Here is a 23,707-nt window from a genome sequence, read left to right on the forward strand (position 1 = left end):
TACAAAAAGGATAATGTACAAGCTTTGAAATTAAACAAAATGAAAACGAAACAAAGCCAAAAACATTTTAGCGATGCCACTTTTAAATTCATCATTAGTAGTAGTAATAAATAAGGTACAAAAATGCCACCAAAAGAGAATTCTAACATTTTACACAGACATTGTTATACTCAACCAGTTACATACTAGCAGTCACACCAGCAGGAGGCGCTATTGCTTTAATATGAATGATAAATAGTTTATATTCTGCTAGAAAATCCGCTAGTGAAAAAACACCCACAGCACACGGCACCCCTGTCACTGGCACTAATAGGACAAAGTTATTATTTATGCATTTTTGTGTGTTGTGTTTTGTTTTTCAAATGCAAGCAGCAGCACACACAAAAAAAAAAAAAAAAAAAAAAAATCCTTTAATAATATAATTACATCTGCACTAGTCTTTATTTTTTCTATTTAGCTGTATATTCCTATTCAGTCATGTATATATTCAAACCTGAGAAAAAACATGCATTTTAAATCTGTTGTGCTTTATTATACTCTGTTAGTCCTGACCCTGCCATGAGAGGAGTGTGAAGTCCTCAGACAGGGAGAGAGAGAGAGATAGAAAGAGAGATATTGGCAAAGTGAACTAGGATAAGAAAGGTTTTACATGCCCTGGAAAGGTTGTCAGCGTGAGACTGCTTTCTGACTAAATCACAGATGAAGAGAATTAAACAGAAATATGCTCAAGGAATAAATGTAAACATTAACAACTGAAGAAAAGTATCTTCAAGACAGAAAGAGAACGAAATTATGCGTTAGAAAAGAGAAAAGCGAGAGAAATAGTCTGGGGTGTAACCATTAACAAGGAAAAGCTGTTAAAGAAAATAACTAAAACAAACATCAATAATGTGAGAGAACTGGAATCAGAAAAGAGAGAAAGATTGTTTTGCAAAAGGTTGCCAGAGTGGTTAAAATGATGCCAGTGAGAGGGTGGCCTTGGAAAACTAAGAGTGCAAACAGGACAGCGAATCAAAACCCAGTATACTCCCACGCCGCTGCCGCGTCTGACCAATCAGCAAGCGGAATGACAGTAAGGTCACAGCACCAAAGGGAGAAACACACACGAACACGACCAACCGCATGCGAAGCATTCCCGCAAACCAACTCAAACATGAGGTAAGATTTTAATAATTTTTGTGTTATTTCTAAATAAATAAAATAGGATTCCATTGCAAAAAAAAAAATGAAACTATACAAAATTAAATACGCACCCACAATATCTACAGTTAGTAATAAATTATGATTGTTAAATACTTAAGGCATTTCAAAGGACATAACCCTGTGTAAACGATCAACGTGAGCTATCATCCACCAAACAGCACGCACAACATTAGGGGAGGAGCCAACACACAGGAAACAACTGCAGCTCATTGGCTGAAATGACGTAGCTTACGTAGTTGCCTCCCACGATTAATTACACAAGTTTGTATTTCTCTACGTAATTTTAACCAGTCTGTAGCTCAAATTGACACATTAAGATAAAGTAACGTTAATTGTGCATTCTAAAGTGAAAGGACAGAAACATTCTCCACAAGCAGTGCTGAGTGTAATCTGATTACAAAGTAACTAGTTACCGTTACATCATTTATTTTTCAAAAAGTAGTGTACCACATTTCAAGTTAAATCAGATTACAGTTACTGACTTTCAATTACATTAAAGTAAATTACTTAGGTTGCAAACAAACTTTTCTGAGAAAAGTATTCTAGAAAGTTACTAGTAACTTAATTACTTTTCCCATGATGTAATGAGTAAGATTGGTCATTTGTAGTGGATTACCTTTTCCAGTAATTTACATAACGGTGGTCGCAAGTTTGTAGACATGCGTGCTTTACAGACGCATTGCAAGCGTGGTCACATTGTACATACTTAATGAGCGTTTGTGCGTTACTGTGGCGGTAACAAATGTTGGTACACAAGGGGGCGATATTGTTAGGTTTAAAAAATGTATGTGCATTAAATTGAATGCTTTATTGTTCAGAAAGCTCGCTATATAACGTTGTAAAAAGTTTAACCAACTTTAACTGATTCGCTCGACACGATTGTCTTTAAACTACCATTTAATTGAAGCTGACCATGGAACAATACAGTTCACGCTAACGTGGCTATAGCTGAAAATGGTTGCGTTGCATTATGAATTGTGTCCTGACACATTTAGAATTGCATCCTGACATATTTCGGAACAAAACAACATGTGAAATGGATCTTAAGCGGTTGCGGTCACGTACTTGCGTAAGTACGTTTCGGCCCTTAGGGGACGCAGATAATAATTTCTGCAGCGTTTGGTTTTTCATCAGTTCTGACCTGTCTCGACCCACCTTGTGTGCTGTTGGTGGACGTTCCTCTATCACACGACATTCTACATTGTAGTTCTAGCAATACAGCATAGCAACCAGCAGAGCAACCACGAGGGGAGACCTGTCACACAAGAACACGGTTGGACACGCATAAGCCCCGCCCCCCTCCAAACACTGCATGTTTTAAATACCAATAATAAATACAGTAACCATGGCAGCGCAGCACCAGAGTGAGGCAGGGCACTTTAACTATGCTCACATGTGCTTTTTTTCAGTAGGCATTTAGGGTCAAAGGTCATGGCAGGGTCTCTCTCTCGCACCCGCATACGTACACGCTTGCACACAAGCTACATGAGTCTGATAATGTTACAGATCGTCACAGCTTAAAGGAGCTAATACACATTCATGCAGTGTCATACCACTACACACACACACACACACACACACACACACACACACGCATAGTCACTTGCACACATTTCCAGGTGTACCTTGAAACAACAACCCAAGCACAGATGCATGCAACTACTACTGCGCCTATCTACATGAATCCACCAATCACAACATTCTCCGCCTACTTTTTTTTTTTTAAGACAACAGACCTCCTCCTGCTGTCTCTGAAATGACTGACGGGAGTTGTTTTTATTTGTTTTCTTTTGTGTGTGTGTTTGTGTGTTTTCTTTTTTTGGCTTTTCTACATGCACTGTCGGGCACAGATATCCCAATGACCCATAAAACATTAGGGTGATCTCACTAAAACATGTACAAATCATATTTCACCCCAAAATCAAAAGACAAAAAATAAGAAAGGATATTTTGCATAAAGAAAATTAAGCCTGTTTTAGAAAATATTATTTCTTATTTCTTTCTCTCGATTTTGCAATTAATTATGACATGTTCTTAACAGGTGCCTTGAGATTCACGCATTAACACACATACATTACTCACACCAAAATAGTGAACAAGCACACACACACACACACACACACACCAAAAAAATCTAAATAGCTCCAGTGTGTAAGACTAAAGCAGTATTGCAGATTAAAAATACAGCAGACACACATACTTACACACACACACTTCAGTAGCTAGATTTGACAGTGTCTTATCCGCCAAGAGCTTCATCATGTATATACCGGTACGCAGGGTTGGGAGGTTACTTTTGAACTCCACTACAGATTACATGCTGTAAAAGGTCATTTGTAATGTATTGAATGAAACAATTGTCAATAAAATGCAAAGTAATCTCTTCAGTAATCAAAATACTTTTTGAATGTAACTGCATTCTAATTACCAGTGATTTAAATTGTAACTGAAATGGAATACAGTTACTTACATTTTGTATTTTAAATACGTATTCCGTTACATGTATTCCGTTACATGTATTCCGTTACTCCCCAACACTGCCGGTATGCCAGTATGTTTCCGCGTGTGTGTACTATCGTTAATTTGTGTGTGTGTGTGTGTGTTGTATGCAAGATGAGAGTCTTTAGTTAAGTTCATGGCTTAAGGAATTGCACAAATACACACACATATGCTACGAACACACACCATTTCCCTACTAACAGCATCACTCTTCACAACAGACCCTTTAGTAAGCTCTACCAGTGCGTGCGTGTGTGTAGTGTCAGTTATTGTCATTGGCTCAGTAAAGCGTGTAAGTGTGTGTTGGATGGCTCATTCTTGTGGAGCGTATGATTTGTACATACTCATGTGTAGGTAATAAACATTGTGTGTGAGCTGTGTTTTGGATGCAAACCCTGCAAATGGGGTTCCTCCCACGTCTGTATAGAGATTTATGTGGATGAATGTGTTTTATAAGAGTGAAAGAGAATGTGTTATTTGTTAATGTGTGTGTTTCAGCTCTCAGGTGTGAGCTGTGTCTGGATGTCCACTCGGCAGATAGGACACTTCCTGCTGGTGGCCAACCACTGATCCACACACGCCTGGTGGAATAAATGCATACAGGGTAACCGCCTGAGAGAGAGAGAAAAAAAGATTAGGCTACTCATGCTGTTTTGGTAAACTTTGGCTCTTGTGTTGTCCTTAGGGTATTTTGTCTTTTGTATTTTGGCATGTGATTTGTTTTGTCTTCTTTAGTGCACACTCTGTAGTGTGTAAGCTATAGTGTGCACCCTGTAGTATGTACTGTGTAAAACATAAATTATGTTTACTCTGTATACAAGTTATAAAAGTATGTACTCCGTAGTATGTACTCCGTAGTATGTACTCCGTAGTATGTACTCCGTAGTATGTACTCCGTAGTATGTAGTCTGTATTGCAAAAACAAATGTATTATGTAGTGTCCTTTGTAGCATGTAGTGATCATTCTGTGATGTGTACTCTGTAATGTGTTTTCTGTGTTGCTCAGTCTGTTGTTTGTGTAGTATGTCCCCTGTAGTGTACATACTGTAGTATGTACTCTTTTGTATGCTCTATGTAGAGTGTACTCTGTGGTGTTCAGTCTGTAATGTGTCCGCAATAGTGTGCACCCTGTATACTGAAGTATGTGATCTGTAGTGTTCACTCTGCCATGTGCACACTTTAGTATGTACTTTGTTTTGTGTATACTGAGGTGTGTACTCTGTGATGTATACTTTGTAGTGTGTTCTCTGTGTATTCTGTAGTATGGACTCTGTACTGCAAACAAAGAAGGAGGTACTCTGTTGTGTCCTTTGTAGCATGTAGCGTTTAATCTGTTTATGTACTCTGTAGTTTGCACTCTGTGTTGTTTAGTCAGTAGTATTGCATATACTGTAGTATGTACATTGTATACTGATGTATATACTCTGTAGTGTGCACCATGTAGTATGTGCTCTGTAGTCTGTAATGGGTAACCTGTATTATGTACACTGTAATGCGCAAATGGTAGAGAGCACTCTGGAGTATGTACTGTAATCTATAGTGTGTACTACCTGACATCTTCTCCATCCTCCAGCATGGAGAGGCAGATGGTGCATTTCTCATCCACATCAGACTCTTCCTCACTCTCATACAACTTTAGATCCAGCGGCTTCCGCTACACACACACGCACACACACACGCACACGCACACACACACGCACACACAAACACACACGCGCACAAACACAAACAAACAGCAAAAAGTGTATTAGCAGCAGAAAAAATAAACTGTGCTTAATGGATCAGAAAATGTTAATTGATTAGAGAATGACCGTCTATGTTTGTATTGTCTCTGTGTATGTGTGTTTGTATTTACCTTCTTGTATTTGTGAGGGAAGGTGAATCTCTCTATGGTTGTCTGAACAGCTCCTCGACTGACACTTCCCAATCGATCCTCCAACTGCAACAGTTCCTGCTCACACAAACAAACAAACACAACACAATATAAAAGCTCAAGTAAAGCAGTGAAATGGTAATGTGGGTGAGTAGGTTTTGCAATATACATTTCTGAAATTGTGTGTGTGTGTGTGTGTGTGTGTGTGTGTGTGTGTGTATGTGTGGTACCTCATAGCTCTCCCGAACAGCAGAAGAGTGTCGACTGGGACTCAAGCTCTGTAGAGCCAGCAGATGAAGCTGTGGGTACGGATAGTTCCTAATCTCATGGACAACCTACACAAAACACATGATAAAACCCACTTTAATATATCTTTCCTATATGCTCTCTCAACCACTTTTATTGGACTCAGGAGGGACAGACACTCACCACCTGGGTGGAGGACGTGTTTCTGGGCAGGTGATGCATTCTAGGAGAGGCCAGGTAGTGTTGGTAGGGTTGAGGAATCTGCTGCAGTGGAAACTGATGAGGGACAGCTGCATCCACACTCAGATCCCTATGAACATGAAAACAGACACACACACACACACACACACACACACACACTTTATTATAGGGCATTTAAAGAATAACACAGTCCGCAGCAGTGAAGGTTGATGGCTGTGTGTGAAATAGCCTGCCTTGAGACAGACACATCATTATCATTTATTCTATACATTTATAATTACAAAGTTGATTAATGGGGTCAAGTGCAAGTTACATTACTGATGAATTATGTTTGGAGAACTCACCAGTCTGTGCCCTCTGCCAGGTATCTGGGCTGCTGTGGAATTGGCTGTGGGACGTGGAGGGGCGGAGCATATTCATATCCTGGGCGTAACCGATGTGTGTTCAGCGGGACTCGTTCCTGTGTGCGTCTGAATAGACGTGACAATATAATACATTTTATAGAATCTAAGCAAATGTAAGGCAGAATCTGAGAGGTGAGGAAAAGAACAAAATCAGATTGTCTAGACTGTATTCAGAATCTGAGCAGATGAGAGGAATAGAACTAAACAGAAATGAATATAGGATGTATTTAGAATCTGAACAGATGTGAGGAATAGAACAACAAAATTTAGTTAAATAGAATAGAATCTAGAATCTATTCAGAATCAGAGCAGATGTGGGGAATAGAACAAAATATATTCTAAATATTAGCAGATGTGAGACATACAATTAAATATAATATAATATAGAATGTATATAGAATCTGAGCAGATGTGAGGAATAGAACAAAATATATTCAAAATATTAGCAGATGTGAGAAACAGAATTAAATAGAATATAACAGAATGTATATAGAATATGAGCAGATGTGAGGAATAGAACAAGCTAAAATAGAATATAATCTAGAATTTAATCAGAATTGGAGCAGATGTGTGGAATAGAACAAAATTGAACAGAATAGAATCTTGAATATATTCATTTGAGGAATAGTACAAAATAAAATAGAATAGAATCTAGAATGTAATTAGAATCTGAGCAGATGTGAGAAACAGAATTAAATAGAATAGAACCTAGAATGTATTTAGAATCTGAGCAGATGTGAGAAACAGAATTAAATAGAATAGAACCTAGAATGTATTTAGAATCTGAGCAGATGTGAGAAACAGAATTAAATAGAATAGAACCTAGAATGTATTTAGAATCTGAGCAGATGTGAGAAACAGAATTAAATAGAATAGAACCTAGAATGTAATTAGAATCTGAGCAGATGTGAGAAACAGAATTAAATAGAATAGAACCTAGAATGTAATTAGAATCTGAGCAGATGTGAGAAACAGAATTAAATAGAATAGAACCTAGAATGTAATTAGAATCTGAGCAGATGTGAGAAACAGAATTAAATAGAATAGAACCTAGAATGTATTTAGAATCTGAGCAGATGTGAGAAACAGAATTAAATAGAATAGAACCTAGAATGTAATTAGAATCTGAGCAGATGTGAGAAACAGAATTAAATAGAATAGAACCTAGAATGTATTTAGAATCTGAGCAGATGTGAGAAACAGAATTAAATAGAATAGAACCTAGAATGTAATTAGAATCTGAGCAGATGTGAGAAACAGAATTAAATAGAATAGAACCTAGAATGTATTTAGAATCTGAGCAGATGTGAGAAACAGAATTAAATAGAATAGAACCTAGAATGTAATTAGAATCTGAGCAGATGTGAGAAACAGAATTAAATAGAATAGAACCTAGAATGTATTTAGAATCTGAGCAGATGTGAGAAACAGAATTAAATAGAATAGAACCTAGAATGTAATTAGAATCTGAGCAGATGTGAGAAACAGAATTAAATAGAATAGAACCTAGAATGTATTTAGAATCTGAGCAGATGTGAGAAACAGAATTAAATAGAATAGAACCTAGAATGTAATTAGAATCTGAGCAGATGTGAGAAACAGAATTAAATAGAATAGAACCTAGAATGTATTTAGAATCTGAGCAGATGTGAGAAACAGAATTAAATAGAATAGAACCTAGAATGTAATTAGAATCTGAGCAGATGTGAGAAACAGAATTAAATAGAATAGAACCTAGAATGTATTTAGAATCTGAGCAGATGTGAGAAACAGAATTAAATAGAATAGAACCTAGAATGTAATTAGAATCTGAGCAGATGTGAGAAACAGAATTAAATAGAATAGAACCTAGAATGTAATTAGAATCTGAGCAGATGTGAGAAACAGAATTAAATAGAATAGAACCTAGAATGTATTTAGAATCTGAGCAGATGTGAGAAACAGAATTAAATAGAATAGAACCTAGAATGTAATTAGAATCTGAGCAGATGTGAGAAACAGAATTAAATAGAATAGAACCTAGAATGTAATTAGAATCTGAGCAGATGTGAGAAACAGAATTAAATAGAATAGAACCTAGAATGTAATTAGAATCTGAGCAGATGTGAGAAACAGAATTAAATAGAATAGAACCTAGAATGTAATTAGAATCTGAGCAGATGTGAGAAACAGAATTAAATAGAATAGAACCTAGAATGTATTTAGAATCTGAGCAGATGTGAGAAACAGAATTAAATAGAATAGAACCTAGAATGTAATTAGAATCTGAGCAGATGTGAGAAACAGAATTAAATAGAATAGAACCTAGAATGTAATTAGAATCTGAGCAGATGTGAGAAACAGAATTAAATAGAATAGAACCTAGAATGTAATTAGAATCTGAGCAGATGTGAGAAACAGAATTAAATAGAATAGAACCTAGAATGTATTTAGAATCTGAGCAGATGTGAGAAACAGAATTAAATAGAATAGAACCTAGAATGTAATTAGAATCTGAGCAGATGTGAGAAACAGAATTAAATAGAATAGAACCTAGAATGTAATTAGAATCTGAGCAGATGTGAGAAACAGAATTAAATAGAATAGAACCTAGAATGTAATTAGAATCTGAGCAGATGTGAGAAACAGAATTAAATAGAATAGAACCTAGAATGTAATTAGAATCTGAGCAGATGTGAGAAACAGAATTAAATAGAATAGAACCTAGAATGTATTTAGAATCTGAGCAGATGTGAGAAACAGAATTAAATAGAATAGAACCTAGAATGTAATTAGAATCTGAGCAGATGTGAGAAACAGAATTAAATAGAATAGAACCTAGAATGTATTTAGAATCTGAGCAGATGTGAGAAACAGAATTAAATAGAATAGAACCTAGAATGTAATTAGAATCTGAGCAGATGTGAGAAACAGAATTAAATAGAATAGAACCTAGAATGTATTTAGAATCTGAGCAGATGTGAGAAACAGAATTAAATAGAATAGAACCTAGAATGTAATTAGAATCTGAGCAGATGTGAGAAACAGAATTAAATAGAATAGAACCTAGAATGTAATTAGAATCTGAGCAGATGTGAGAAACAGAATTAAATAGAATAGAACCTAGAATGTAATTAGAATCTGAGCAGATGTGAGAAACAGAATTAAATAGAATAGAACCTAGAATGTAATTAGAATCTGAGCAGATGTGAGAAACAGAATTAAATAGAATAGAACCTAGAATGTAATTAGAATCTGAGCAGATGTGAGAAACAGAATTAAATAGAATAGAACCTAGAATGTATTTAGAATCTGAGCAGATGTGAGAAACAGAATTAAATAGAATAGAACCTAGAATGTAATTAGAATCTGAGCAGATGTGAGAAACAGAATTAAATAGAATAGAACCTAGAATGTATTTAGAATCTGAGCAGATGTGAGAAACAGAATTAAATAGAATAGAACCTAGAATGTAATTAGAATCTGAGCAGATGTGAGAAACAGAATTAAATAGAATAGAACCTAGAATGTAATTAGAATCTGAGCAGATGTGAGAAACAGAATTAAATAGAATAGAACCTAGAATGTAATTAGAATCTGAGCAGATGTGAGAAACAGAATTAAATAGAATAGAACCTAGAATGTAATTAGAATCTGAGCAGATGTGAGAAACAGAATTAAATAGAATAGAACCTAGAATGTAATTAGAATCTGAGCAGATGTGAGAAACAGAATTAAATAGAATAGAACCTAGAATGTATTTAGAATCTGAGCAGATGTGAGAAACAGAATTAAATAGAATAGAACCTAGAATGTAATTAGAATCTGAGCAGATGTGAGAAACAGAATTAAATAGAATAGAACCTAGAATGTAATTAGAATCTGAGCAGATGTGAGAAACAGAATTAAATAGAATAGAACCTAGAATGTAATTAGAATCTGAGCAGATGTGAGAAACAGAATTAAATAGAATAGAACCTAGAATGTAATTAGAATCTGAGCAGATGTGAGAAACAGAATTAAATAGAATAGAACCTAGAATGTAATTAGAATCTGAGCAGATGTGAGAAACAGAATTAAATAGAATAGAACCTAGAATGTAATTAGAATCTGAGCAGATGTGAGAAACAGAATTAAATAGAATAGAACCTAGAATGTAATTAGAATCTGAGCAGATGTGAGAAACAGAATTAAATAGAATAGAACCTAGAATGTAATTAGAATCTGAGCAGATGTGAGAAACAGAATTAAATAGAATAGAACCTAGAATGTAATTAGAATCTGAGCAGATGTGAGAAACAGAATTAAATAGAATAGAACCTAGAATGTAATTAGAATCTGAGCAGATGTGAGAAACAGAATTAAATAGAATAGAACCTAGAATGTAATTAGAATCTGAGCAGATGTGAGAAACAGAATTAAATAGAATAGAACCTAGAATGTAATTAGAATCTGAGCAGATGTGAGAAACAGAATTAAATAGAATAGAACCTAGAATGTAATTAGAATCTGAGCAGATGTGAGAAACAGAATTAAATAGAATAGAACCTAGAATGTAATTAGAATCTGAGCAGATGTGAGAAACAGAATTAAATAGAATAGAACCTAGAATGTATTTAGAATCTGAGCAGATGTGAGAAACAGAATTAAATAGAATAGAACCTAGAATGTAATTAGAATCTGAGCAGATGTGAGAAACAGAATTAAATAGAATAGAACCTAGAATGTATTTAGAATCTGAGCAGATGTGAGAAACAGAATTAAATAGAATGTATTTAGAATCTGAGCAGATGTGAGAAACAGAATTAAATAGAATGTATTCAGATTCTGAGCAGATGTGCGGAATATAATAGAACAAGGCTGAATTGAAAATAATTTAGAATCTGAGGAGATGTAACAATATAAAGAATAGAACAAAATCTGAAATGTGCAAATATAAAGAATAAAATGGAATATAATGTGTGTAATTGTCCTGCAATAGTGTGTGTACAAGTGTGTGTTTTGTACCTCCGCTGCAGTAGCTGTTGCTGGATGAGGTATTGCTGCTGTAAGGCCTGAGGTAGGAAAGGCGGTGGGACTTCCTGGTACTGAGGTGGGGCGAGGGAAGGGGGTGGGAACTCGGCAGGCAGCGGTGTTGCTGTAGCAGCCAGGTGAAAATGCCGGCAGGAGGTAGCATGACTATGCTGATGCCTGCTAAAATGTGCTCCTATACGGGACAGCCAATCAAAGAACAGAGAGAGTCTGTACAACCAATCAGAAATCAGCGACAATATGGGAAAAAGATAAAAGGCTATAGCTAAGTTTGGAATGACATACTACCCATTCTACTCCTACTACATTTTATTTCTATACATGGCAGAAATATGAGTAGTATGTCATTCTGAACTCGGCCTATGTTTGGATTAGCATATAACCATACTACTTCTTACTATGTGTACTAGCCAGGATATTTTCTCATTAGTTGATCATGAGTTAAGATGTTTTTGGACAAAATTGGATTAAAGATGCAAAAAGAAACCTTCATTTCTGAGACGTTAACTGATGAGGTCATGTGACAACAATACTGCATACGTAGAGCTCCTTAGGTGCACTACAGTTTAAAATGTAAATCACTGCATAATGCATAGTTTCACGTCCGGTTAATAAAAAACTAATAGTAGGCACTACCATACTCCCTGTCAAGGCAAGTCAGTAAACTCTGCAGCAATCTTTGGAAAGTGGCATAAAAGTACAGCTCTTATCTACTTAAATGGGTAAACAAATGTCCAAGATTGGTCAATATTAAGATCAAGACCATATTTCATATCCGCAGTTAAATTTGACAACAATGACATCAATGGTAAATTGTGCTACTTTAGCTCATATCACACACAAAAAAACAAAATTTTCCAGGCTGGTCCAGCTAATGTGCATGCGTGTTCTCGAGTTGACTGACAGGCTATGTCTGTATCTAAAAGGTGATTGGTTCTTTTACCTGTAAGGCGGGACTTCCTTTTCTACATCTGTGATATTGGGTGTTCCATTTTCCCCCATGCGTTTTAATACAAGTGCTCCGTCTTGGGCTAAACAGTCTTTGGCAGTACATTTGGCAGTATATACTATGCAGTATGTTATAAACAGTACGCTAGTATTTCATTCTGAACATAGCCAGTGAGTAGCAAACATGTACAGTTTATAAAAATGTCATTGCATTTCCCTAAAGTCTGGTTTTCACTTTAAAATGTATTGTTAATCACTGTAGTAACTACAAAAGGCCACACAATGACTTAAAAGTTCAAGATAATTAATACACATGTAGTGTTAATGCACAGTGTTACTCACACAATCACTAAACACCATCAGGGTAAAGCATGTGACACTTAAATAATGCAATAAACATGAACTAAACTACATAACATATCACACAGATCACCCCACTGTACATAACTGATATTAAAAATAACAAACAAAACTATTCCCATAAAATATAATGAAATGTGATCACCCGATTATTGTTTTTCACCATCATTTTAACAATAGTTTACCACACAAATTCTATGTATTCTCTTGTTAAACATAATATACATTTTTACCGTTAATAATACGGTAAAATCATACTTTTACAGCTATAAAAACCTATATATTGTTTTGGGAAAATTATATTATAATTTTTTACCATACAGGTTAAGATAACTACCCGTTAACCAAATACAGTTTTTTTTTATTGTAGCATTTTAACATTATTTACCGTAAAAATCACGGACATTTTGCCGTTATTATTGCTAAAATAAAACCACAGTAAATATCAGCCACCAACTAATTAAAGGAATAGTTCACCCCAAAAATGACAATTCTGTGTTACAAGTCAAAAACGTTTGGAACAACATGAGGGAGAGTAAATAATGGCAGAATCTTCATTTTTGTGTAAACTATCCTTTTAAATAATGTAAATTACAGACATTTCAGAAGGAAGACAGCTCCATTAGACCATATTACCTGTTCTTTAATAACTGAAGCCCATGTGATTTTTCCTACGCTGTGACACCTGCTGAGTCTAATGGGCCGTATTACCCGAGTTAGGACTCATTCTTGATATGGATAACGACGGATATAACTCATCCCACTTCCTCGGGATTAACCGTATTTTCTTCAAGGGCAAATAGAGTGGGCTTAACTTCCTCTATTGTGACTCAGATAGGCGGGAGATCCCATTGGAGAGGAAATATATTGGAACTAATGAATGTTGTTTATTAGAACACAAGCCTAACAGATTCAGTCACAGAGATAACCCAGACAGATGGAGGGGTGGGGGTTTAAGGGAACGGGGAAGGAAATGGAGGGATTGGATGAAGGGGGAAGGGAAATGCGAGTGTAATGGAGGGGGAGGGCCGGATTGTTTGGCAGCTGCTCCTCAAAGTTCTATTTCAGCTGTTCAGCTGTCGAATTGAGACACACGTTAAATATCAAAGTCAGCCTTAAGTATGCTTCCTACAATGATCCAAAAGAAAACCTGTTTTGGTGAGGGCCATAAAGACCTCACGTTAACATAAAGGTTGTTGACAAATATGGCTGTTCAAGATAATTACTTAACTTGATTAAATTGTTTTAAGGCTTTCACTTGGCTAAAAATGTCAAGTGGAATAACCATCTAGTAAAAGGTATTAAAATACTTTACATTTAAGTATTAAATGAGGCTTAAATACGCTTGAGTGTGTACACAACCATTACTTTAATCAATGAGTGAAAGTGTCAAATAACAGGACGGTTACTGAGATTAAGCGAGTGGCATTCAGCTGGTCATGTGAATCTAACATGGCCGCCCCATGAGGGGAGCCTCTCAATGTAGAATAAAACAGCTTTTATAAGGTTACTGATATGACTGGAGTCTTGATGTTAACGTGAGCGCTCATGGTTTCCTACATAATGCGAAATTACAATAAATATCTTTAGTAGTTAAACTTTTTTAATGGAGGAAAATATTACTGAATGCACCTTTAAGAATTTCAGCATTTAATGATACTCTCTGTAAATATCAAAATGACTTTGCAATGATTAACATGCTTTCTATTTCTGAGTTCAGAGGTGTACTGTATTCAATTCATTGTTTTGTTTTAATTTTTTTTGAATAACTTAATAGATCCAGACAACAACAATAAAAGAGCGTCGCATCATGACCCCATAATCTTTAGTCGGCTTCGTAATATTAAAGAGTTAGTTCACCCAAGCACACCAAACATCCCAAAAACACAGTGAATTTTCTTTTAACAATATATTGAAATGTTTGCTTTTTAAAGCTAGATTGTTAATATTTAATCAAAATATTGAATTGACATGTAATCATAATCACGTCATCTGTTTTATGGTATAATAAATCTTAAATGCATGACTACTATGAAATTCCCCAACACCCTCAGTCAAATTGCATTTATTTACATTGATGCATTTGGCAGACACTTTTATCCAATGCAAATAACTGCATCCAAGCTCTACATGTTTTAAATCAGTACACGTATCAGTACCTCCACCAATCCCCCCACCGAGAATATACACCCCTGTCCCTGGGAATCAAACCCATGACCTTGGCATTGCAAGCACCATGTACAACCAGAAACAGAGAGATACATTTCCCAATGTGTAATGGCAAAAAGTACGAAACTGAATTTTGTCCTCAAGCACACAATTACTGTGCATTCAAAAGCTTTGATTTTGCTGCTATGCTAGCTGGTTGTTTCCCAGAGTATCTTGAAGTAAATCGTGTGGGTGTACAGTTCTTGAATTGCAATTTTTCCTGCGATAATTAAGAGGACAAATAGTCTTGAAAAAGGTCTGTATAAAGAATTTTAAATGCTCAGTCTTTAGCCCTGTGGGGAAAGGAAAGGCACACACTTTGAGAAATGCATGGATCTTTTTACAATGCAGAAGCTATTTCTATTTCTATTTCTACGCATTTCACACCACCTTTGGAGACCAGAACAGAGGCGAAACTGGTGATTTTCTCAGTAGGAAATATTCCTCCAAGGCTTCAGAAATTCAAGCAAAACTCTTAGATCAGCAGAAACACATGGACTGTGCAGTTCACACGCTCTGAATTCTAATCATCTTCTGTGCATTACTTAGAAACCCAAGGGATGGTTTTGTGTGAAAATATTGATCAGTGGGCATCAAATACTTATATAGAACATTGCATGGGATTACAACATTAATTCATTGACCGAAAACTGTCCGACCATAATTATTAGTAATAAAGGTCATTGACTGAAGGTCAGGCAGCTGACATAATTATGGAGTTCTTAAAGCTTAAACCTCATTTGGTTCTGTTTGTTTTATCCAGCCATTTATGATTTGACCTCTAACCTTTAATCTCTAAACTCTCCCTTCTTGATCCTTTTTACTAATTACTAATCTACCTTCAGGGTTGGGGAGTAACATAATACAAGTAATGGGATTAAGTATTTAAAATACAAAATATTGCCAACTGTATTCCACTACAGTTACAATTGAAATCATTGGTAATCAGAATTCAAAAAATATTTTGTTTAATTAAGAGATTAATTTGAATATTATTGTCATTGGTTTCATTTAGTACTTAAGTCTATTCAGATGGAAAACATTTATACATATAAATAATGTGATCCAAAGAGAGTTTGAACAACGGTTAAAACTTTAAGATTTATTGCATTCGTACAAGCAGACGGAGAAGTACGTTCGGAGCAGCAGAAATTAACCTTGTGTACATTTTAAAGCTAAATTACATTTAGCTTTATATGCTAAGCTTAAAAACTATTTCTAGACATTTTACAGGCATCGATTATGAGGCACAATCATATTTTTTTATTTAAAAAATCCATGTTAGATATTTTTCTTCTCTTGTTCTCTCTCTAGTAAGATCTTTGATATTAGGGCAAAAATCATATTCTTGATAATAATTTTTGTATTGTTTTCCAGTAAAGATATCTAAAAATTCTTAAAACAGGATCAGTTTGATTTATGACATATGGATGCATGTCTTACTGTAGGCCTATTGGCAGTATTATTGTATTTATTGTCAAAACAAGTGAAAAAATGACCAGTGCTGAAGAAATAACCTAAAGTATTTAGAATACGTTAATAACCTTGAGTAATCTAGTGGAATACGTTACAAATGACATTTTACTGCATGTAATCTGTAGTGGAATACATTTTAAAAATAACCCTCCCAACCCTATCCATCTTTGAACATCACTCAATTTCTGCCTCATTGGCGTTTCCTAAATAAACTAATTGTCTATTTGTTGAAATTGTTATTCAATTTGTTTATGACAAGTAGAAAGTACACTTCGGTTTTCCGCGTGTCCCGCGAATTTCAAATTTCGCCATCTTTTCACGTCGTTGGCGCATGCGCATGACGTTACTGAGCTAGGGAGCGTAACCATAGATATCCAAACGTGTTACGACTGCAAGTCACCATTTGTGGATATCATATGAAGGGCGTTTTCCTAACGGCATTTTGGGGCCATTGAAGGGCACTTCGGAAGTGGATGCCACTTGATGGGTCGTTTCAAACAATAGTTAAAAGTATCTTATTTATTTTTTTCACAAATTGCCCTTAAGATTTTAGTGAAGGCTACATTCAAACTGTAATGCCATGTTCCCTTCACAGTGCCCACATCAAGAGCTCTGTCCTTCCTAGTGAGTAGGGCATAGGGATGATCACTTTCGATTGTCATTCGACCAAAGGACTGGGAAGAACCGTAAACTGAAACCTACCTGTTGCACAATTGTCCGCGTCTTCTCTTATAAAACAGCAATGTTTCCACAATAAACTCCACATATAGTTAATTTAAAAAAGTATTGTTTAAATGTAAAACATGTTGAAGAATAGTGATGAGCAGTTTCCTCACAAAGCTTTTTGTTTGTTGTTTATTCAGCACACTGAAGTATCTACTTCACAGACATTTGTTAAAATAGAAAATATATAAATACTATTTAATTATAAATGTAATACCAAACTCCAGTTGTTTTTTTTGTTTCAAAACTAAACCACACTTGTAATAGAGGATAAGAAGGGTAAACCTCAACTGGGTAACCAGCAAATCATTTTGCAATTTGGTGTACATAATCTACATTAATATGCAAATGGCATACTTTTTTTTGGGTTTTGATTTAAGACTAGTTTAAGGATTTTCTCCTCATGCTACCATATGGTTTGAAGTCAGGGCTTACAAATGACACCACATCCCTTAAAACCCATGAAACGGCATTACCAACCAATTTTATCCATTAGAAATTGATTGCATTGTGAAGCATGAGCGTTTCAAACCAGAATGGAATCAGATGGCAGAGGGGCAGTGTTGAAGACGTTATTACATTTTGATAAAGGATTACGATTTTTAATTTTTTTGGAATGACGCACACAATAAGACCAGGAAGGTGCAATAAGAAAGTAAATCAGGTCAGTATTGATTTTCACTTAAAACATCAGCTTGAACAAATGAGAATGAAATATGCTACTATAGAGAAGGAAGTCAAATAGTGAAATGCATGATGAGATGTGTGTGACTTAAAGTGACTACTTTGCCTCCATGTTTGTGAGTGCACTTGGGTGAAACATTCCCATGATTCACTCTGGCAAGTGGGAGGGGCTGAGAGATGACTTGGGGGAGGGGCCAAAGAGGCCAGAGAGCAGAGTGGGAGTGGCTTGAGGGTATGACACATGGAAATCAGCAGAAAGCACACTGAGGGTTAGGGGAAAATCTAGTCTTTATTGGAAAAAAAATTAGTATGAGTGGAAACGTGATCATAATAATAATAATTCCATGCAAATAAAGAGCGAAGGCAAGGCCCAACCATGCTCCATAGAGTTAACATAACAGAAGCAGCATCCAATGGGTAGATGTGTATGCTAAAACACGTCAGTACAGCAGGACATCTCTACACAAAGATACATTGGAGTTTGCTGTTCAATGTTCGTAAAAGAAACAAAAAAAACAAGAGTAAAACAATAAACATGGTCATGCATTACAGCCTAGTACAGGAAACAGAAGGCAGAGAACCACAACCAAAGAAAGAGACATTTCGATACTAGGAGGACTTCTACAGTGCAGGTCTAGTGATCCCTGTAAAGTGGATGACATTCACGCTCGCACAGCGCTGGGAACGCTGCTCGGTAGCACTAGGCTAGTGCTGCTTTGCAATGTTGAGCTTGGCAGCATGGGAAAAATCTGATGAATGAGGGTCGGTTTGAGTGGTGAACGGGTACAGTGTGCCATTGAAGAGAGGCTAACTATCCTTCCTTTGTGAATTTAGAGGTAATTAGCATTCGGGTTACAAGTCAAGCCAATTTTAAGCATACAATTCCTTAGGAGCAATTTATAAAGCTAATGCAATTGTATTACTTCTAAACTGAAGAAAACATTCCAAGAAACTGGACTATTTGACTAAAAATACTCCCCATTTGGTCATATAGCAAAGTGTAGCGCAATTGCGAACAGTGCACAAGCATTTCCTCTCAAGATGCTTTATCCATAACCATTTTGAAATGGCAGCGTGTTTAAAATTCCCCTGAATTACAGTCTAGCTATAAATTAATTTACATTCTAGCAGATTTAAATGTACAAAATATTACAAACATTATAAAAATAATATACTTTAGGAATAATTTTATACATATTCACGTTATATACCATTATATATACATAATATATGCCAGTATGTCCTCAACCCTATCTCGTTTTAAACTTGTATGGTGTTATTTTTAGCTTGTAACGCAAAATTTCTGAATTATTTTAAAGTGCTCTTCATCATACAACAACAGTAGCGCTGTCTGTCAAGCTCAAAAAGACATACAAAAAAAACCCTCTAATAATTTGCTAAATTCAAAGAGTTTTGATGGCATACGACCGTTTTATGTGGGGAACAGACAAAAATGTAAGTAATTATTCACTGAAAATATTCGTCTCAAAATTGTACTATTCATTCCAGCAAGAACAAATCACGTTTTGGTGTCAATAACTGCAAACTCATTTTGAATCTAAACGCACATACAATTTAAGAGATTTGGCGAAGGGAAGTTTCAGTAAATTAAAAGGCCAAAGAATACTTCGGTTGTCCGCTACTGCTGATCGCGCCGTGCACAGTATGTTTGATGCAAAAATGCATTGAACGTGTTCGTAGTCGCTCGTGGTCAAGAGTACAGTGCATTCAGAAGTCTTCATTTTTTTCACATTTTATTATGTTGCAGCCTTGAGCTGAAATGCTATAAATTATTTGTTTTATTTCCCTCATCAATCTAAACTCCATACCCCATTATGACCAAGCAAAAAACAGATTTTTTATAACTTTGCAAATGTATTAAAATTAAAAAACTGAAATATCACATTGACAAGTATTCAGACCCTTTGCTATGACACTTGGAATTTTGCTCAGGTGCATCCCATTCCTCTGGATCATCTTTGAGATGTTTCTACACTTTGATTGGAGTCCACCTGTGGTAAATTCAATTGATTGGACATGATTTGGAAAGGCACACCTTTGTCTATATAAGGTCTCACAGCTGAAAATGCATATCAGAGCAAAAACCAAGCCATGAGGTCAAAGGAACTGCCTGCAGAGCTCAGAGATAGGATTGTGTCGAGGCACAGATCTGGGGAAGGCTACAAAAACATTTTGGATGCATTGAAGTTTCCCAAGAGCACAGTGGCCTCCATAATTTTTAAGTGGAAGTTTGGAACAACAAGGACTCTTCTAAGAGCGGTCCGCCCGGCCAATCTGAGCGATCGGGGAGAAGGGCTTTGGTAAGAGAGGTGACCCAAGAACCCGATGGTCACTCTGGTTGAGCTCCAGAGATCACGTGTGGAGACGGGAGAAACTTGCAGAAGGACAACCATCACTGCAACACTCCACCGATCTGGGCTTTATGGCAGAGTGGCCAGACGGAAGCCTGTCCTCAAGGGCAAGAGATATAAAAAGCACCTAAATGACTCTCCGACTGTGAGAAACAAGATTCTCTGGTCTGATGAAATGAAGATTGAACTATTTGGCCTCAACTCCAAGCGTCACGTCTGGAGGAAACCAGGCACCGCTCATCACCTGCTCAATACCATCCCAACTGTGAAGCATGGTGGTGGTAGAATCATGCTGTGGGGGTGTTTTTCAGCAGCAGGGACTGGGGACTGGTCAGGGTTGAAGGAAGCTGAATGCAGCAAAATACAGAGATATCCTTAATGAAAACCTGGTCCAGAGCCTCAGGACATCAGACTGGGCCGAAGTTTCACCTTCCAACAGGACAATGACCCCAAGCACACAGACAAGACAATGCAAGAGTGGCTTAGGTACATCTCTGTGAATGTCCTTGAGTGCCCCAGCCAGAGGACGGACTTGAACCCATTTGAACATCTCTGAGGAGACCTGAAAATGGCTGTCCACCGACGGTCCCCATCCAACCTGACAGAGCTTGAGAGGATCTGCAGGGAAGAATGGTAGAAAATCCCCAAATCCAGATATGCAAAGCTTGTTGCATCATATCAAAAAGACTTGAGGCTGTAATCGCTGCCAAAGGTGCTTCAACTAAGTACTGAGTTAAGCGTCTGAATACTTATGTTAATATGATATTTCAGTTTTTTCTTTTTAATAAATTTGCAAAAAATCTGGTTTTTGCTTTGTCATTATGGGGTAGGAGTGTAGATTGATATGGAAAAAATAAATAAAGCATATTTTACCATAAGGCTGCAACATAACAAAATGTGAAAAAATTAAGGGGTCTGAATACTTTCTGAATGTACTGTATACTTTAAAATGCATCGCGGTCAACCAGCAGCAACCCAATCTGGAATGTACAAAAACGAAGTATACCCAGGCATTTATATTTCGGTCATTTCCTCACACACACACACACACAAAAGGACAGCATTCAAGTTTGGAACGATAGGAGGGCAAGTAGGTCTTAATAATGACAATTGAAATTTTTGGGCGCATGATTCACAAGGAAAATGGGCTGGATTTAATTCATTTTAAATAATTTATGGGGTCGCCATGAGAGGCAAAATCCACACTGAGGGTGATCCTGTAACCCTACATCAATTCGAAATCACAAGGAAGGAACTCTTACACGTTGTTCTTTCGAAAGTTGAATTGTAGTTCAAAACTGCAGCCAAATCACACCAGCACAGTGCACCCCTCCATAAGACAAGACATATAGACAAGTGTTTAGGGGTCGATCAAGCCCGGCTATGATCGAGCGAGAGGCCAATGCATCCACTTGACAGAAATTTACAGCAAAAATGTTGAGTCTATCCACACTGAGAATGGGACAAATCACAATGACAGTTGTAAAAAAAAGAAAAAAGAAAGCTAAATGCTACAATGAATTGTTATTTTTTTAAGCAACAATGACTTTTTTTTAAACATAAGAAGACAGGAGGCTTCTTCTAGAGAAGAGAGAGTGTTATTCTGCAGTCGGTTACACAGGAGGATATACTGGATGAGTGAGAGTTTGTTTGTAATGTCGTCTTCAGATGGAAAGAGAGGGAATGAGGAAGAGGGAGTCACAACACAGCTAGATGCGGGGCAGGCAGAGGCTATAGCACAGCGGCGGCGGGTGATCGTTAGATACACAATGGAAGGGAACAGAGCTCTGAAAAAAAAAATGCGGTATGTAGAATCAGCCCCTAGACTATGGAACAAGGAAAAAAATAGAAACAAATACAAGCACAATCAATGAAACCATTGGTGCCAGGGAATGGCTACAAAATGTCTTATTACTATTATTATCTATTTTTCTGCTGGTATATATGGCACACATTCTATTTGAAAGCACCTTTTGACATAATATTTATTATTAAAAATTTTACACATTATAAAATGGATGCATCTTTTTTATGTCGGTGCTAATGCATTGCAATTAAATGCATAACATAGGCCTACTACTATTACAATTATGCCATTGCACACATACAAGGATGCATCTTATTTTCTGTCGCGACATGGCTGGCTGTGGTGGGGTTAAAAATACAGGCGTTTCTCTTTTTTATATCATAACAGCAGAATATTTTCGATTTTAACATGCATTTGGATTTTCCATCCCCCATAATGTAATCGCTAATATTGGTGCAGGTTCAGCTGAGGATATTTTGTGCCACTGCAGCTGCCCACCAGTACACCGACTGCTGCTGGAGCCATGTTTAATTATTCATAAACAAAACCGCACACGGCGAAACAGATGTAAGGGAATGTAACGGATTGTAACGCGTTATCTGCATTACTAGACTGGAACGAACCTGTCAACGCTGCAAACGCACTTTATGATTATAATAAAAGCATTCTAGTCAGTCACGTCGCGTATTTGCGGTGTAGACAGCTTTTTAGTTATTGCACAAATATAAATACAGGTAAAATCGCAACGGAATTGAACATAACGCGGAATATGTATATGTCTACGTTGCAAAGCGCGCGCGATATTTATGATAATAACGGGTGCGTTACAGTGTGTCACGTTGCGATGGGGTGTCATATGCAATACAAATATACAAGGGTAATTTAATTTGAATAAACGCGTAGAGTTAATTCTAAATATATATATAAAACATTTGCGTTTATACGCATGGTTCAAACGGTGACATGATAACTTTCTAACACCATTATATATATATATATAATATTAAGTACATAATTCTTTTGAATATTCGGTTTATTGTGACGCAACTGAGTAAAGCGGAATGGCTCCGTATTTGTGTTGCAAAGACAAACGCGACGCATTGGCAGGCCAGCAGCCTTTGATCACATCTGCGCGTCCGAGACGTGCGACGCTCAATCAGACATAAAAAAAAAATTATAATCAGACGCGAGCGCGTGCGAGCGTAAATAAGGCGCAATTACCTCTGCTTCTTACGGATCCGAAGACGGGAAGAACCAGATATCCGACGTGCACTAACACCATCCTGGCTCCTTTGTTGTTGTGCTGTCCATGGACACCTTCGCCTCTCAATACGAGACCATTCAAGATGCAGCCGAGACGCCAGCTGCCTCACACACAAAGAGAATCTCAGCCAATCAGCGAGTCCCGCTGTCGCTTCCTGTGGCTCCGGCTGCAGCCAATCAGAGCGCTCGGCACGGCGCGAGTCTTTGGTGAATTCGCTGCAGGAGGGCCGTTGGCTGGAACTTGCGCACTGGACGCGGCGGAAACGCGTCAGCGGATCGCCAGGATTTGTGTACTATGACGTCAGTGTGACAAAAATTATGTTGAAACATTTTAATAAAAAAACCTGCTGCGTTAAATTGGCACGGCTAAATGTACAACACACCACAATAGCTGTGGTTGCCAGAAATGTACCGTAAAGTTACGGGGATG

General features: G+C 36.8%; 1 protein-coding gene across 1 annotated transcript; it reads right to left on the reverse strand.

Annotated features, from left to right (window-relative positions):
• Positions 1-23,379, reverse strand: LOC127627816 (E3 ubiquitin-protein ligase RNF165-like). The gene is made up of 8 exons (XM_052104381.1): positions 23,236-23,379; positions 11,413-11,611; positions 6,367-6,492; positions 6,005-6,131; positions 5,806-5,910; positions 5,558-5,653; positions 5,253-5,356; positions 1-4,314 (listed from the first exon to the last, which is right to left on the reverse strand). Exons 1-8 carry the CDS (start codon positions 23,294-23,296, stop codon positions 4,197-4,199), a joined length of 936 nt encoding a protein of 311 aa, XP_051960341.1. The 5' UTR covers positions 23,297-23,379; the 3' UTR covers positions 1-4,196.
• Positions 23,380-23,707: the final 328 nt, after the last annotated feature.

The sequence above is a fragment of the Xyrauchen texanus genome, chromosome 34 (assembly GCF_025860055.1).
Source record: "Xyrauchen texanus isolate HMW12.3.18 chromosome 34, RBS_HiC_50CHRs, whole genome shotgun sequence".
In the NCBI taxonomy this organism is placed as follows: domain Eukaryota; kingdom Metazoa; phylum Chordata; class Actinopteri; order Cypriniformes; family Catostomidae; genus Xyrauchen; species Xyrauchen texanus.

Excerpts from the sequence above, each read along its gene's own strand:
- LOC127627816 (XM_052104381.1), bottom strand. The coding sequence starts at position 23,296 with ATGGTGTTAGTGCACGTCGGATATCTGGTTCTTCCCGTCTTCGGATCC. Across the intron at positions 11,612-23,235 it reads CGGATCCGTAAGAAGCAGAG|GAGCACATTTTAGCAGGCAT; the intron begins GTAATTGCGCCT and ends TGTCCCGTATAG. Across the intron at positions 6,493-11,412 it reads CAACAGCTACTGCAGCGGAG|ACGCACACAGGAACGAGTCC; the intron begins GTACAAAACACA and ends ACGTCTATTCAG.